The 18,256-nt window shown below is 41.0% G+C and overlaps 1 protein-coding gene across 1 annotated transcript in view; it reads right to left on the bottom strand.

Annotated features, from left to right (window-relative positions):
• Positions 1-10,065: 10,065 nt before the first annotated feature.
• adam12.S (ADAM metallopeptidase domain 12 S homeolog) overlaps positions 10,066-18,256 on the bottom strand; it is a 293,766-nt gene continuing 285,575 nt past the window's right edge. Inside the window, exons 22-23 of the mRNA XM_018227401.2 lie at positions 15,775-15,905; positions 10,066-10,533 (exon numbers count right to left, since the gene is read on the bottom strand). Of these exons, the coding sequence (XP_018082890.1) occupies positions 10,473-10,533; positions 15,775-15,905 (192 nt within the window). The 3' untranslated portion in view covers positions 10,066-10,472. The remainder of the gene's footprint in view (positions 10,534-15,774; positions 15,906-18,256) is intronic.

Below are 18,256 nucleotides of genomic sequence, written 5' to 3'. Positions count from 1 at the left end.
ACGCAAAACTGGTCAGATTCGACCATCACTACCTATTACCTATGGACAGGGGTTAAGCCATGAAGGCTTCCTTTTTTAACTGAATTTTTAACTGTAACTTTCATATAAACCTTTGCAGCAGAGCTTATATACAGCAGTTATTGTTATTGGCTTTTATTTGGAGTCAAAGCAAATTTAGTAATTGCAATCACTGGATGGTGTCTAACATTTTGGCACCCCTCAGTGATTTACACTTTCTTTGTCCTTTAAAAATAAGAGTAAATGAGAAACTGTATAGTTACTATGCAGACGCGAGTTCCTTATACAGGTATGGTACCTGTTATCCAGAATGCTCTGGACCTGGGGCTTTCCAGATAACGGATCTTTCCATAATTTGGATCTTCATACCTTCAGTCTCCTAGAGAATCATGTAAACATTAAATAAACCCAATAGACTGTGTTTGCTTCCTATAAGGATTAATTGTATCTTAGTTTGGATCAAGTACAAGGTACTGTTTTATTATTACAGGGAAAAAGGAAATCATTTTTAAGAATTATTTGGATAAAATTGATTATTTGGATAAAATTGCGTCTATGGGAGACAGCCTTTCCATAATAAAGGCTGTTTCCGGATAACGGATACCATACCTGTAATTGACACAAAAATTGCTATTAGAATCTGCATCCTGTACAGCTCAACAGAAAACAACAACAGACCTTTTAGAGAAAAAATAAATCAATGATCCGAACGAGAGCATTTTACACAAGTCCTCCGGGAGCACCTTAAAGGCCAAAATTTCAAAAAATCCCTTCTTGAAGATCAATGAATATGAGGGAAACTAGAGATGAATAACAGGATCCTTTATTTTGATTTCACATCTTCATTCAACCAAGGAGATTGTAAAAATTTCAGGAGCTCCCCAAGGAACGCTTGGAGAACTGTTGTTTAAAGAAGGAAAATGTTCTTTTCTTAAGCAAGATTTTATAGTAGCCGTATAACAGACTTGTTCTAGCTTTATGGAGTACAGAAAACAAATGTGATATTTTGAACTAGAACAAGGGAACGGGGGCATATTTAATATTGCTTTAAGATATTAAAACACAATTCATCATGTTGTTTTCCAATAATGAATAGTGATGGGCGAATTTATTTGCCAGGTGCGAATTCGCTGCACATTCCCGCGATTGGCTGCCGGCGAATACATACGCAAAACCATTGCAAAAATTCGCCGACGTAAAAAAAACCCTTTTTTTGGATGCACGTTTTCGCCAGCTAATTTGCGCAGAAGAAAAAAAGAATGGATGCCGGCTTCAAAAAAATGGACGCCAGCATCAAAAATGGACGTCGGCAACAAAAACGAATTTTTTTTCACAGTTTTGCAAATTTCAAAGGAAATTCGCAAATTTTTCAGCGAAGTGAACCGCCCCAAATTCACCCATCACTAATAATGAACAACATTTTTTCAAGAACTCTTTAATTGTGGTCACTGTAAATTGTAATAAAACTCTGAATGCACCACTAGGCACAGGTTATGCTGAAACATGGAAATGAACGTTGTACCTGTTTGTGAAATGTGCACAACTGTCATCCAAGTGGCGTCACATGAGCGAGCCATGGACTAATACTTACACTACTCTCAAAAATGCACAATTTCATGGGCACAAAAATAGCATGCAAAGAGAGCTTTGTACTAGGAGGCACATTTATCAAGGGTCGAATTTTGAATTCATGTGAGTTTTTTTTAAACTCCCTAATCTCTCCTAAATTTGAAATTCGACTAGTTGAAATTTATTAATAAAATCGAAATTCATTTAAACGACCCGAAAACTCGAATCAAATTCGATTCAAATTATAAAAACTAAATTTGAATTGAAAACACTAGATTTGAGTTTTTTTCTCCAAAAACAACTTGAATGTCAGGAAGGCTACAAACATCACCAAATTGATCCCTGGACCTCTCCCATTGACATATACAGTAATACGGCAGGTTTTAGGTAGCGAATAGTCGAATTCGAGTTCTTAAAGGGCCAGAGAATGTTAAATCTAGAAATTAAAATTAAAATTAAAACTTGAATTGAGTTTGGATAATTCACAACTTGAATTTGAGAGTTTTGACCAAAAATACATTTTCTCTTCAATCCTTAATAAATCTGCCCCTTAATGTCCAGTCTAAGTGTAAAATAGAGGGCTCCCTTAGGGAATACAGGGTTATGGGAGATAGCTCATAGTAAAAGTTGATCCAGGGACTAGTCCCATTGCCATTTTGGAGTCAGGAAGGAGTTTTTCCCCCTCTAAAGCAAATTGGAGAGGCTTCAATTGGGGCTTTGTTTGCCTTCTTCTGGATCAACTGGCAGTTAGGCAGGTTACATATAGATTAAAAAGGTTGAAATTGATGGACGTGTGTCTTCATACTTTGTTACTACAGTATGTTGTGCTCTGCAACTGGAGTCTTGTTTAGACCCAGTGGGCAAATTAGTGTTACACTGGGTAGAAAGGACTTGATGAATTTTTAATTTGTATTATGGGCTGTAAATACACAAACCACTTGCTTGCAATATTCAATGCAGAACTACTATAACTAATACTTTTTTTTTTTTTACTGAATTTAGATGAAATGAATATTTAAGTGCATGATATCAGTTTTGTTTCAGACTGACAGTAAAGATATCCATTTAGAATGGACTCCTCTCATGAGAATTGCAGCGATCTCGGGAAATGTAGACATTGCGGGTTCCTTTTATAGACCTGCGCCGACCTACCCCGCTAATGATGTCACAAAAGGGGCGGGACGAGCTGGCGCTGTGTCTATAAAAGAAGAACCCAGAAGTCAGAAGCTGGCATTTGAAGTCATGTGTGGGCCGGCCCAATATCCGCGGGACCCGCGGGTCGGGCGGGTTTGGGCCGACCTCGCACTCCTCTTCCCGGGTTTAGCTCTTCTCCTGCTATCCCCGCCCACCAACCGGGGAGAGAAGTGTGAGATCGGCCCGAACCCGCCCGCCCTGTGGGTCCCACGGGTATCAGGCCAGCCTGCACATCACTAGTGACTAGTGAATTCTACCTGCTGATTGGTTGCTATAGGTTACTGCCCCATGGCTAACTTAGTGGCTTTTATGAAAACCCCAAAAAACTATTAGGATGCTAGGGATGTATCATGAAAAATATACTGTACGCCATTGCTGACTCTTATCATTAGAGGTCGTACAGGGCATTAAGAAATGTGGCTTTGTGAATATATGAGGTGTGAAAACAGATATTAAATAAGTCTCTGTCTTAAATGCTCATAATTGCTGAAAATCTGACCTGGACATTACTTTCACTTAGATTGAAAGGTGTATAACTAGTAAGACAAGCACTAAATGATTGAGGGAAGGTTTATTACAATTCTATCTGCTGAGGCAGCAATAAAACAAGTCTTTCTAGCAAAGCTGAGAACAGCCACAAGCCATACGAATATCCCACTGCCCGTAAAGGGATTGTTCAGCTTTAAATCAACTGTTAGTATGATGTAGAGAGTGATATTCTGAGACAATTTGCAATTGGTTTTCATTTTTTATTATTTGTGGTTTTTGAGTTATTTAGCTTTTTAATCAGCAGCTCTCCAGTTTGCAACTTCAGTGTTCTGGTTGATGGGAACCCTAGCAACCATGCACTGATAGGAGAGGCCTGAATAGAAATATGAATAATAAAAAGTAGCAATGCCATACAGAGCATTGTTTTTAGATGGGGTCAGTGACCCCCATTTGAAAGCTGGACAGAGTCACGAGAAGAAGGCAAATAATTAAAAAATGATAAGAAATAAAAAATGAAGACCAGTTGAAGAGTTGCATAGAATAAGCCAGTCTATAACATACTGAAAGTTAAGTTAAAGGTGAACCATCCTTCTAAATAAATTACATTGTTTACAATGGGGTGTGTGTGTGTCGGGTGGGGGGGTTAAGTTCAGGAAAATTTTCCTATAATGCTTTATAATGGCAAAATATTAAGAACATATGGCTTTTTTCAATTAATAGGATGCAAGTTGTATTTACTGTCATCTTTAGCAACAGTATATAGAGTATAGGCCTGTACTGCCCCTAACTCCTACCAGTTCCTTATAGACTTTGAAGGAGAACTAAACCTCTTAGGAACCCCTCCCCACACAGTGTATTAGGCAGATAGTTGCCCCTATTTAAAAACCTGAGCCTAAAATTTAGCCTACCGGAATTCACCGGCACCATCTTTTCCCCATTCGCATCTCTTTCAGGTCTCCTCGCCGACACTAAGGGGGTTATTTATTAAAGTCCGAATGCCAAAAACGAGAAAAATTAAAGTATTTTTTACTATAAATATTTCTTCTCAAAGCTTATTCCTGGCTTAAAGGAAAAGTAAAGCTACTAAAGCATTTTATTGACAATAGTTTAGCCACAATAGTGCAAGCTATAATGCTATATTTATTCTGCAGAATGCTTTACCATACCTGAGTAAACAGCTCTAGAAGCTCTCGGTTTGTTTAGGATAGCAGCTGCCATATTAGCTTGGAGTGACATCACTTCCTGCCTGAGTCTCTCCCTGCTCACTCATAGCTCTGGGCTCAGATTACAGCAGAGAAGGGAGGGGTGGGGAAGAGGAGCAAACTGAGCATGCTCAAGCCCTAGCCCTGGAGGTTTAAGGTGAAAACAGGAAGTCTGATACTGAAGCCCATGAGTACACAAAAGCAGGAAAAGAAATGCTGTGTTTCTTTTGACAGAGGACTCAGAGCAGCATTACTTTGAGGGTTTACTTATTTATATAGACCTTTCTGATAAAGCTTACTTGATTTTAGCCTTTCCTTCTCCTTTAAAGTGGAAGGAAACCTCGTCGGTGCTAACCCCCCTCCCCCCCTCCCGTGTATTGCCCCCCTCCCTCCTCCCACCTGGCCTACCACTCCCGCTGGGCAAATGCCCCTAACTTGTTACTTACCCTTCTGCGCAGGTCCAGTCCAGGGAGTTCACAGGAGACATCTTCTTCCACGCGATCTTCTTCCTCCTTTGACCGGCGTTTTGGCGCATGCGCAGTAGGAGCATTTCGCCGGTACGGATCTACTGCGCATGCGCCAAAAGTCACACGCATGCGCAGTAGATCGTACCGGCGAAACGATCCTACTGCGCATGCGCCGGTCAAAGGAGGAAGAAGATCGCGTGGAAGAAGATGTCTCCTGTGAACTCCCTGGACTGGACCTGCGCAGAAGGGTAAGTAACAATTTAGGGGCATTTGCCCAGCGGGAGTTGTAGGCCAGGTGGGAGGAGGGAGGGGGGGCATGCGCCGGTCAAAGGAGGAAGAAGATCGCGTGGAAGAAGATGTCTCCTGTGAACTCCCTGGACTGGACCTGCGCAGAAGGGTAAGTAACAAGTTAGGGGCATTTGCCCAGCGGGAGTGGTAGGCCAGGTGGGAGGAGGGAGGGGGGGCAATACACGGGAGGGGGGGTGGGGGGTTAGCGCCGAGGAGGTTTCCTTCCCCTTTAAGCCCTGTAAGTGTAGAGCATTTATGTTAGGATAATTTTAAAGATATCATGTAAATGTAAATAATGGTACGGGACCTGTTATCCAGAATGCTCGGGACCTGGGGTTTTCCAGATAACAGATCTTTCAGTAATTTGGATCTTCGTGACTTATGTCTACTAGAAAATCATGTAAACATTAAATAAACCCAATAGGCTGGGTTTGCTTCCATTCAGGATTAATTATATCTTAGTTGGGATCGAGTACAAGGTGCTGTTTTATTATTATACAGGAAAAACGAAATCGTTTTTGACAATTTGAATTATTTGGATAACATTGAGTCTATGGAAGATGGCCTTTCTGTAATTTGGAGCTTTATGGATAACAAGTTTCGGGATATATATATTCATGTATAGAGAGACTATACATTAAAAAGGAGAGAAATTTTCAATGAATAAATGTCCCAGTACGTGTTTGTTTTTTTTATTGCCAAAAATTGATATTAATTTCCGAAAGGCAAATCTTACAGTAATAATATTCTTATGAAAATGTACAAAATAAAACCATAAACTTTGCGGATAATATTATTTTATGTTAAATACAATAAGGATTTAGCGAGGCATTGGGCCTTGATTGGGCCGAGGTTCCATATTTAACGTATCTTTATTGTTCTGCAGAAACAGATTCTCACAGCATAAAATATGAAATATGATTTTCATGGTTTATTTATTGCATTCCTTTTTTTTTATTCTCCACATAAAAATCTAACTGAAGACGATTCTCCAGTGTGTTTAATGATATCAGTGTGACCTGATGTGCCACATTCAGAAAGAAAGACAAAAAATCTGTTTACGGAATTGGTATGAGGATAGTGAAAGTGTAATACATAATTAGTGAAAGCATTATTCCTTAATGGTTGGAAGAATCTGATATAATAGGTTATTAGCTGGAATATCTGTTTGTTTTGTGCTTAATGACTAAAGTTTTTTCAAATGACAGGATTAATTAGTGTCATAATAAAGAAACTTTTCTTTTTTACTGAAATATAAATATGTGTTTCCTGCTGAACGAGGAAAGTGTCACCTTCATTATACAGTATACCATGCCCCATATATATTTATATATATATATATATATATATATATATATATATATATATATATATATATATATATAAAATAAAAGACACTAAGCTTGCCCAGTAGCAGTAACCCACAGCAACCAATAAGATGTTTGTTTTTAAGCAAAGTGACAGTAAAGGTGGCCATACACAATAAGATCCGCTCATTTGGCGAGGTCGTCAATATATCCACCAACAATTTCGAGTTAATCCGAACGTTCCCCCTAGGGCCAAACTATTAGATTATATGAAGGAAATGGGCGTCGACGGGTCATAGGAAAACATCAACTATCCGATGCGGTCCTCGATTGCCGGAAAAATCAAACCTGTTCGATCGATATCTGCCCGATATTTAGCCATATATTGATTGGAGAGACCCGTTCGATGCCCCTCCACATGGGCAGATATAGTGAATAAAGTACCCCCTCTTGTAAAATATAAGGATATTATAAGTTACCGAGGAGTTTCATGACCATATAAAAACATGGCCACGTTTTTATACAGGCCATGGAACTCTGAGGTGACTTCTAATTTCCTCATATTTTGCAACTGGTTGTACTTTATTATAATACACAAATTTCAGTGAGTCATGTGACAGAAATGACATCAGAACTCACCGTTTATAAGGATATAATTTACAAGATATTCATGGCTTTTGTGTATTATAAGATAATAAATTGTCTATACAACAGATATCAACAGCTATAATCTGCCACCTCTAGTCCTACCTGATGATTGGTTGATATGGGTTACTGCTTCTGGGCCTTTTATTATATAAGTAAATATTAGCAGGTGAGTGGAAACCATAGACTATGAACAATAAAGAACCATTAGCCATGTAATTTGCACTTTGTGCCCTTCCATGCATGATGGAAAATTTAAATAGAATGAAGGTCTCTGCACCTGCAAACAACATAGAGTCCCATGTTTGCCCTGTGAATACAGTGCTGCCTGTGTGTTGGTGCACTGTATTCATGAGGGCCGAGTAGGCATCCCATCCATGACAACAGCGGGCACAGCCAGCAACAGGCCCTGTACTTAAGGACAAGGCTGTCTTGCCGTTACCTGGTAAGTATTTTTGCCTCTGGGATTGTTATAATACATTGTATTCATGACTGCCATAAATGCAACTTTTACTGTCTCTGTCTCTATTTCTGAGGGTGTACATTATCTTTTATTGCAACATCCTCTAAATATTAAACTACCCGAGATGAGCTCATCGTACCTGTACTTTGGCAATCAATAGAGCAGCTCTTTTTTTTTCCAATGTAAAAAGAGAGAATGACTTTGTGCTTATAATATGCCAGGAAATCTTCAGCAATTTGCTTTTTGCATGCTTAAAGCAAAAATAAAATTGGCAGGCTTTACTTTTTTTTTTGAGTATTGAACTTCATGACAGAATTCGGTCATAAGAGCTGGTGCATAGTCTGGGGGTCATCTAGACTGATTTACTAACTGTGGGCATATATGGGTGGTAACCTATGACAACCAGTCACATTTTTGATTGCAGTATTCTGCCTGCAACTGTCAGGTATTGCTGGGATTTGAGCCAGGGACCTTTGGGTTTCTGGCTCGATGCCTTAATCATTTGGCAAGGTGAGCAGCCTGTAGGTTTGCTCGATATATGTTACCTGGCCTCCCCAGCCCCAGCTGCAGCCTGATTGGCCTCTGCAGCTCCAGCCCAGCTGCAGCCTGATTAGTTGCAATCAGCCAATCAGGGCTGACTCTGCCCTATTTAAGGCCAGCCCTTAGAACACTTCTTGCTGGAGCATTATATGGTCTCCCTAGTACTGTGGTAGTGCCCCTAACTAGGTTGTTCAAGCTCTTGCCCTTTTCCTTGTTATTCATACTTCCCTTGGTCTGCCTGTCCTTGTCTATCTTGTCTTATCTTGCTTTACCCTACCTTGTTCCTTCCCAGCCTTGACCTTGATCTGACCCTTGCCTTGCCTGTTCTCATTTCCTATTCCACCTTGTACATTTCCCTGCCTTCGCCTCGTACCGACCTTGCCTTGCCTGTTCCTGCTTCCTGTTCTGTTCTGCCTTGAACCCTGTCTTATAGCTTCCCTTGTCTCTCTCTCACTCTCCAGTGCTATCCCGTTCCTCTTACTATTCTGCTCCAGTCTACTCTCGCTTTTCAGTCCTCTGCGGCTATCCAGTCCTCCCCTGGTATCTTGCTATACAGTTTCCTTCTGCTCCAGTGTCCTTCTGTATCTTGTCCTCCCACTGTCCTGTCCCCCAAATCTACGCCCGCACCGTCCAGTCTCATCCTCTTAGTCTGCCCCTATCTACACCCTCATCGTCCTGTCCAGTCTGGTCCTGACCTTCACTTGCTCCGTCCTGCGTCACTCTGCACCTGTTCCAGTTCGACTACGCCCTTGTCTCAATGTGCCTGCCTTTCCCTTTGTGTTCTATGGACACAGCCACTCCCTGCCTAAAGGACTCGCCTTCTCCTTTCAGTCTATGCATTGCCCCCTACCTAATCCTTGACAGCAACATATCACTGATTGGTTGCTATGGGTAACTGCCTAGGCGCAGTGTTGTAAATGCCTAGTGTTAGTAAGTGAATCAGCACACACTAGCCTGTATGCACAACTGAGTATTCAAAGTATTCACAAAATATACAATGTGGCCAGGCAAGCTTCTAGCAACTAGCATTGAGCACCAATGCACCCATCCAACTTGGACTCCAAGGAACCCTGGAATTACCACCAGCCAGACATGGCAGTTAGTCAAGGGCTCACTCACTGGATTTCAGGAGTTTCATTAAATATTTTGTCACAAAAAAACGCTTTGCATTTGCAACATTTTATTACATTCACTGCCTATGCTTCCAAAAGCCATTTGACGCAAACTTTGCGAAGAAGTCGTTGTGGTCTGAAATCGGTCAAAAAGGTCGCTAATAATGATGGGTGAATCGGACCTGTTCCAGTTCATCGAAAGTTTGCGAAATGGAGATAAATTTTCCAAACGCCTATTGTGACAATTTTTTCTCACCCATCTTCGAGACAAAATCTGGTAATAAAAACGTTGCTCATAACTAGTGGCTAATGTTCGCAATGATCTTTGCAAAGGGTTTTTCTGCTAAAAAAAAATATTACATTCCTCCAAGGCTGGGGGTGCCGTATAATTACCCCTATATCTCTTTCCGTGAAGCTAATAACACTTATTAGAAATAAAATCACATTGGTCACTCCAGTGTGCGGCATATAAAGCAACCTCAGTGTAGCACCAGGGTCTGTAAACAGTCATATTTCTCTGTAGATCTCTATGCCCCTCTTTGGGCTTGTTCATATTATCGATCATAATCAAATATCAATATCATATTATTGCAAGTTGTGCAGTGATTTACTTGGGCCTAAGGAAAAGCATAGCAAAGGAATAGTAATATCATGGGAAATATTCCCCTTTTGATGAATGTATTCATGACCTATTAAAGGATATTGTATTGCACTGTTCAATGTGATTACTCTGTCCCGTTTAACATACAGTAAATAAAAGGCACTATGGCAGGGATTTAACAATGTTATGTTATTTAACATTCGATTAAAGAGTGACCGCGAAATTTCCTTTCCATTCCATATGCTGTACAAGTAACATATTTCAAGTGTATCAAAAACTATAAAAATATTTCCCCTTTTTCTTTTTTTTTTTTTTTCAACGGAAACTCATCTTTGGTTAAATACATCAAATACAACGCACTGCACTGTACTAAATAATCACCATAAATTAATAACTTATAAGCACCTGAGCAAACACAGAGAGCACCAAATGCAACCGCTCAGTCCTTCCAAAAATATTAGATTTAACATTTTTCTTCTTTGTTAAAGATGCAAAAAAATAGTGATGTTTCGGTAAACAAGCTCCAACGGGAGTCAGAGCAAAGTGCAAACGTCACTGAAGGCTTATTCTCTTCTTGTCACTTGCGCTGGGGTGGCTTGATGGGCCCTTGCAGCTGAGGGGGACACTTTGGTGCTGGTCTGAAATATCAAGAAAGTGATATTAATGCAATGAGAGCAAACAGACAATTATATGCAAATAAAAAGTAAAGTGGCAACATTTGATAACAGCAAAGATTATGGATAGGTTTTAGTCAGTAGCTGTAGCAATGAAATATCAGTTGATGAGTCTATAGTGTCACGATCGCCGCCCGGAGCAGTCCCAGAAGCTCCGGGTGGCGTGTCCTCCTCTGCCAGCATCGCTCCCAAAATGGCGGCGCCCATGGCCGACATGTGGGTAGCGGCGTCGGCGCAATGATGTCAACGCGGGCAGGAACGCCAGCGTATCGACGTCGGTGTAAAGACGCCAATGACGTCACTATGGCGCCAAATTCAAATATAAAAACGCAACCAAGACGCCAGAATGGCGCCAAAGTATAGTATACATTTCTGGTGTGCATCCTGGGTTTCCTGTGAACTGTTATTATACTAAATCTTGTCCTGACTGTTTTCCTGACCCTTTGCCTCGACCTTGGATCTTGCTTCTAATCTGCCTGCCCTTGAACTCTTGCCTGAACTTTGATTATCCGTTTGATTAACCCTTTGGACACCATGACCTTGATCCCTCAAGAGGGCTTCCTCCTTGATCCAGACTTCCTCCCTGGAGGGAGCTCCAGGCTCCCTGACATATAGGGCTCATTTAGCCTTGTGCTTGACACAAGTATAAGATCACTAAGGGGTGAAAATATGTGCCACATAAGGCCCTATGGCATTTGGACAATGGTCTGTGTAGGTTGCACTTTGTGTTGGGAGGCTCTTTCATTTGCCTTACGCCCTAGCCTGCATATCTGAAAGATGCACAAGCTACAGTTGTTCCAGGGGATGCCCACATGCTGCCCAACATTCACCCTCTTTGAATGCAGTACAAGCGTTGGCATTAGTAATACTCTGTTCACATCTCACCTGCCCCTAACCCTCTTTTAGGGCACCTGCAACCTTGAGCCTGCAGACCCCTAAATCCTTACCCACCAGTGACATTGTAGAAAGGGTTGGACCTGCCACTGACCTCACCAACAGGGAGGGCCCTTTATCCAAGGACCCAGGCAACCAATGGTTTAATAATGAGGGCCATGCAGCTGAATTGTTATAATTATGAATATGTATCTATGGCAGGTGTAGCAATCTTATATGACTGGTGCAGAGTTATAGTCTAGTGACTAGTGCTTAAAACCCAGATGTACTGTATATGTTTTGTCCATTTCCACAATGCGCTGCTGAATAGTCTTCTGATACTATATAGAATGATGCAATGTCATTGGGCAGATATGTGATGTTGGAATAAACAGATGACAGATTGAACCCAGGTCCTTTACATACTCCTATGAGCATATTTTATCCCAAGTTTGTATTTTGGCCACAAAATCCTTCTTGGTAGGGGCTATGATACTATAGGATGGTGCAATCTGATCAGGTGGGCAGTCTTGTGATTTTTGGGGTAAAGCAGTGATCCCCAACCAGTAGCTCGTGAGCAACACGTTGCTCTCCAACCCCTTGTATGTTGCTCTCAGGGTCCTCAAAGAAGGGGCTTATTTTTGAATTTCAAGCTTGAAATGAAGTTTCAATTGCATAAAAACTAACTATAGTCCCAAACAGAGCCCCTTGTAGGCTGCCAGTCCACATAGGGCTACCAAATAGCCAATCATAGCCCTTATTTGGCACCGCAAGGGACTTTTTCATGCTTTTGTTGCTCCCCAACTCTTTTTACATTTGAATGTGGCTCACGGGTTAAAAAGGTTGGGGACCCCTGGGGTAAAGAGATGGTAGGCTGAAGCTCATCACTCTTGAAAAGAGTCTTGAAAAGGTCTTATCAGAGTAGTGGGCCCTTGTGGCTAGAAAAAAAAATGTAGTTCACAGTGCACTGTTCAGTTCAGTTTTGGTGTACAATGGAATCGAGAGAGGGCAAATCAACAGTCCTTGTCCAACAAAGTATTCGAACCTGCCTGATAGATATGTGGCCAATTTTTGGCCAGACACTGGTTGGGCTGGCATTTACAAAGGACCCATTTTCTTTTCAGGTCTTCTGATGAAGTGATTCCTAGCTACCAGATAGCAACAAGAGTTGCACAACAAAGAAATACAAAGACTAATTGACTTAGAATTCTAATTTTTGCATTGTATCCAAGTTATTGCAGAATCACTGGGGGCTGGCAGTTTTGTCCCTTCTAGTGAGGGTCACACCTTGGCACTGTTGGGGTGCTGGGTTAGATGGTATTGCTTTGGGCTGCAATATTACTTGGTCCAACTCTGTGCAGCCGTCACTAGAATACAATACTAGACCCAAGTATTTTTCAAGTGCCAGCCCGGGGACTGAGGTAAGTGATTATAATCGCTGAGGGTTTCTTAAAAATTGACCCCCTCATGAATAGCCCTTTCCTTGTCATATAAACCTTGTATAAAATATGGCATTCCATTCTCACCAAAAAGGGGTTAATTATATGACAGTGGCACCCATTTAAAGTTGACATGGAAACAGTAATTAAAGATCTAGTTAATAATGGATGCTAAAATAATTCAAGAAAAGCCACTAATTTAATAAAGTGCCGAGTTCAGCCGAGAATGAATAGAAATTGGCCCATTGATATATCATGTAATATGCGCCTCTTGCCTGGAAATGGGGGCAGGCAGCACATTTAGCTCCGACAGATTTAATTGAATGCTGAGGAGTCTCAGGTAGTTTGGGGACAGCTCCGGAGCAGAGACACCAAGGGTTCATTTTTACTGAGGCACGTTAATAATAGATTAGGCTTCTAATGAAATGTTAACCTATGTTAATCATTTTCCTAAGCTTTCTGAAATCTGATTTTCCATTGAGTGGAGTTTAACGTAACAGCCACAGCCCTGAGAGCAATGTAACTCCCCTCCTGCCGGGATATTCTGTGCTTAGATCACAAGGACTATCATTACAAGTCGAATTTATAGTTTTGTTTTTAATACTTGTTGCAGAAATGCTAGATGCTATAATAATAATAAATGCACCAGTTCCATAAAGTAGCTCTTAGTTATGTTGAAGTTTTCACAAAGATATATTGTAAATGGCTAGTAGGAATATATCGTATGTGCAAATTTGGGAAGCTCTTTATCTCTACACCCGGTATAGCCAAGACATGACCTTCCAACTGTTGTGAGATGTAATGTCCTGCTTCTTGCAAAGGATGATGGGTTTTTAGTCCATGAGAATCGTCACCCCTCCAAGGTCTAGCTGTGCTGGTTAATTTATGGCTACGTTGAGTGCCTCACCTGAGAAGTAGCAAATAGAGTGTGACTGATTTCACCCTGACAACCTCCCAACTCTCCCCAAAGAGTTGAGTTCTGGGGAATTCGTGGACTATATTGATGAATTTGGGATCTGCGGATTACTAACAGGGACCTTTGTTGTGTGGTGTCATGGCCTATCTATCTATCTATCTATCTATCTATCTATCTATCTATCTATCTATCTATCTATCTATCATCTATGAATCTATCATCAGTCTTATCCATCTATCCATCTATCCATCTATCCATCTATCCATCTATCCATCTATCCATCTATCCATCTATCCATCTATCCATCTATCTATTAATAGTAGGGATGCACTGAATCCAAGATTTCGTTCGTCATGTGGCCTGTTTCAGCAGCATTCAGACTCAGTCAAATCCAAGTTCCTTGGGTGGTAACATGTTTGTTGGATTAGTGAATAAGACGTCGACATCAACCTCCTGTCATGTCAAGAGCAATTAATAGCAAAGTTAACAAAATCTTCTGAACATAAAAAGGGGAAAGTAATCTCTCCACTGACCACCAAAAATAAATTTTCCATTAGTGTTTTATAATGTCAGATATAAGAGGAAGTTATGTATTTTTTTTTTTTTTAAATTAAAAGAATAGGCAGAATATGTTCTATTTAGAGACAGATGGTGGTCTAGCGGGGGAGCGCCGGGGGACACCTGCCGCATCCTTCTGCATGAGCGTTGAATCTGAAGGAATTGCCGCGCCACTCGCTTCCTGGTTTGAAGTGGCAGCGTCATCACGTGATGTATCTTGTATTCCTGATCTGTTTTGACCCTGCCTGTTTCTGATATTGCCCAAGTCTGCTGCCTGTCCTGACCCTAGCCTGTATATTGACTCTTCTGAATTCCGCTCTGTACTCCGTATTCAGTGTGTTTGACTGATTCTGTACTGCCTGCTCCCATTTGGTGTTTGACCCAGCCTGTCCCTCACCACGATTCTTGTTCTCTGTCCCTGCATCACGGGTGGTTCCCTTGCCTGCCCAGAACTTTCTCCTTGGTTCTCTCATGCTAAGACCTGGCGGCATCCGAGTAGAGGAGGGCTCCTTCTGAACGAAAAGGTGGCTGTTATAGGCAGAAGATTGAGCCACGACTGAGACTTGGGGTTTGATCTGGGTTTCGGATACCAATCGTAACACCAGGGATGCACCAAATCTACTATTTTGGGATTCGCTGAATCACTTAGGAAGGATTCGGATGACAACCGAAACCCTAACTTACATATGCAAAGAGAGGTTCAAAATAACCATGTAGGGAAAAAAATTGGAATTTCCTTATTCAAGTGATTTCCTTATTCACATGATTTTAAGGATTTGGATTTTGGTTAATCAGGCACGTGGATTCGGCCAAATCCTGCTGAAAAAGGCTGAATCTTGGCTGAATCCCGAACCAAGGCAGAAGTGCAAGAGCCCTAAGGGATGCAAGACCACACTTCTTACTTCTCTTGCTGAGAACACCTAGTGAATGACCCACAGAATGTAGCGCTGAGTCCTTTAAGCAATGTCTTAGGTCCCAAATGAAAAGGTTAAGAACCACCAATATAGTGTATATAGTGCTGTATTTCTCAAAAAACACATGGCGAGTGTGTCTTACTATCATTTGCAAAGTATAAAAGCTATTTCTTGCAATGCAATTCACATTCCTGGCATTTGGATCTCAGAATGTGCAACTGGATTGGTAGAAACTGTGCTGTTCCGGGCAACTCAGCGTTAGGAGGTTTTATTGCTTTACCCTTGGGAATTTAAATTTTAAGTTTGTGATGTTCCATCCAAGCCTACTACACGCTAAATGCTTTTCAGATCCAATTTATTTACAGTCCAGTTCCTCTGTTGCCTGAAGCATCAAACTTTAGAAAACAAGCAGTCCTTTGGAAGAACACAGTAGGCTGCAGCATGTTTCCAAACATCTTATAAAGGCGTGTGAGATATTTCAAATTTTGAACTAAATGCGGCTTACCTCACAGGAGTGATCCGAGGCACGTGTTCTTGATGTTCAAACATTGTGCTTAAGGCACTATCGGATTGGGAAGTTTTATTTAACGGAACGGCTGGCAGCGGCTTTTGTGGAGGGCTTGGTATGCAGGAACCCTAGAGGAAAAAGTCAAAACATATATTGAAGAAAGTATTTGTCTGCCAAACGCTTTCAGAACTTCCAGAATTTAAGAAAATAAATTGCATAGCCAGAAAGTTGTCTTCGCCCATATAAAAACTGGATGTTAATTTATTAGGACTGCTGGTTTGGCAACTGATGTGCCCACCAAATCAGGACAATCCAATGGCTTGGCCTGCAAGCCAACGAACGGGTAAAAATAAACGTCTAGTGGGATCTATCCGGAGAAAAACACGCCCATACAGTTCTTGTTTGATAGCATGTTTCAGATTTTTAAATACATCTGGATCAGGCAGGCTATTGGAAGAGCACCATAAATGGGCCAATAAGATGCCAATTTGGCCTGCAGGGGCAGCTTATGTTGGAGGGTGTATGGCCACTTTCAGTTTATAGCCTCCATAAAATAGATACTCTTACTCTTTCCTAATTTTGGATTAGTGATGAGTGGGCCAGTCTGTCACCCAAAGAACCCAGGGGTTGGCCAGGTTTTGGCTGACTTCCATAACCGATTGCAGAGTCAGAGGCGGGCTTACGTTGAGCACTTCCTTCTGCTCTCCCCGCCCTTCCTGTGCTGGCTTCCAATGGTGGCAGCCGCTATTTATAGCTTTGTGCCTGCCCTGTCTCAGCCCCTTTTGTAATGTCAGAGATGGGCGGGTCGTGTGCAGTCTATAAATAAAGCTACTGTACCAGGTTGGGTGTAGGTTCTATTTTTCATGACCTGCACATAACTACTTTGGAGAAATATTAGTACCTGGAAACCACATTTTCTACAGTTAAAAAAACTATATTATTATAAAATGTATAATCCAAATGTAAAACATAAGGCCAAAGACCTTATGTACTGTTAGTAAGGTGTAGAAATGCCAAAATGAAAGCAGTTACCCCTATTGCACTGATGCATCTGTTACTCTTATTAATGTAAGGTGACTATGCAGAGGTACAAGGGAGTTCTTTACTTTATACTGCCATTAATGTTTTATATTAAATACAGAGATGGGCGAATTTGTCCCGTTTTGCCAAAAATTTGCGAATTTCGCACGAAATTCGCAAAATGGCATCTAAAATCTAAGCCAGCGACAATTTGTCGTGCACCTATTTTATCCAATTGTATTAAAGTCAATGGGTGCGTGGTAAATTTCGCAAATTTATTCGCCGCTGGCGAAATGCGGAAATTCTCTGCAAATTCGTGCCTGGCGAATAAATTTGCCCATCACTAGATGCTAACACAGTTCCAAAGTGATCTAGGGGAATCTTGGCTGCCCTATCCCCATTCTGTTATGCCCCTGTCCTCCTGCCCTACTATTCTCCCTGTTCCACTGCTTCGTCCAGCTAAATCAGAGGACTTTGAGTGATGATTGTATATATGTCAATGGAGCAGGGAAGAAAGGTTTTAAGGAGAAATTACTGACAACAGGAGATGGACCTTTTACGGCAGGTGATAGGAGATTCCCAATAAATATGAAGGGGTTGATACCTGTATGTCTGTGAATGCAGAGATTAGTATTAATTGTACTAGATCAGTTTTGCTTGGTAAACTTCTGTATGGTACCTGGTATCCAATACTAGTTTTTTGCATTAATCTAAACCTCAGGTTCCAAGAATACCAGCAGATCCCATACCTGTACTGTAAAAATACCATATTCTGCTTTGTGCATTGTTGCAGAACAACTCCCAAAGCTTAAAATATATTAGGTCGCTAAAATGTAAAGAAAAACATTCTTTTTTTCTCCTGCTTAATATGCCCGCTTGGGCCATTGTCATGACTACATAAAATTCTAGCTTCCTGCATGATAACAAGCTATAAATATATTCAGCTTATCAGTGCTCGTTTAGTGCAAGAATATAAGAAGCAAAAAAATGAAGGACTAGATATTCATGAAGTGTCCGGGGACGACAAACATGGAAAGGGAAGTGTCTATTTCTTTTAGTTGTGAGACTTTCTGACTAATGGGAACTCTGTCACTCGGTAGCTGCTGATATACAGTATAAATCTATATGTACAGTATTTAAAGACAAGTGGCATCAGACTGCCAAATACAGCTGTACCATTATTTAATACATTTTAAAAAAACAAGCTCGGATAAAATAAATTGTGGAAAAGTGATGATTTCGCTGTTTAGGAGCCTATGTCGGCAAGGACTCCCAAATGGTAAACTCATCACTGATTCCACAATTTAGTTGTGTAATATTAACCCTGGAAATAGAAGCAGTCCTGGCATGTTCTTTATCATGTATATTTACATTTTTTTTGGAGAAATTCTGGCCTTTTTTACTTCAAGAGCCCTCCTCTCAACACCCAGAGCTCTCCTTCCGACACCTGCATCCCGCT

Source organism: Xenopus laevis, chromosome 7S (assembly GCF_017654675.1).
Source record: "Xenopus laevis strain J_2021 chromosome 7S, Xenopus_laevis_v10.1, whole genome shotgun sequence".
Taxonomy (NCBI): domain Eukaryota; kingdom Metazoa; phylum Chordata; class Amphibia; order Anura; family Pipidae; genus Xenopus; species Xenopus laevis.
This window is presented reverse-complemented; position numbering and strand designations above follow the sequence as displayed.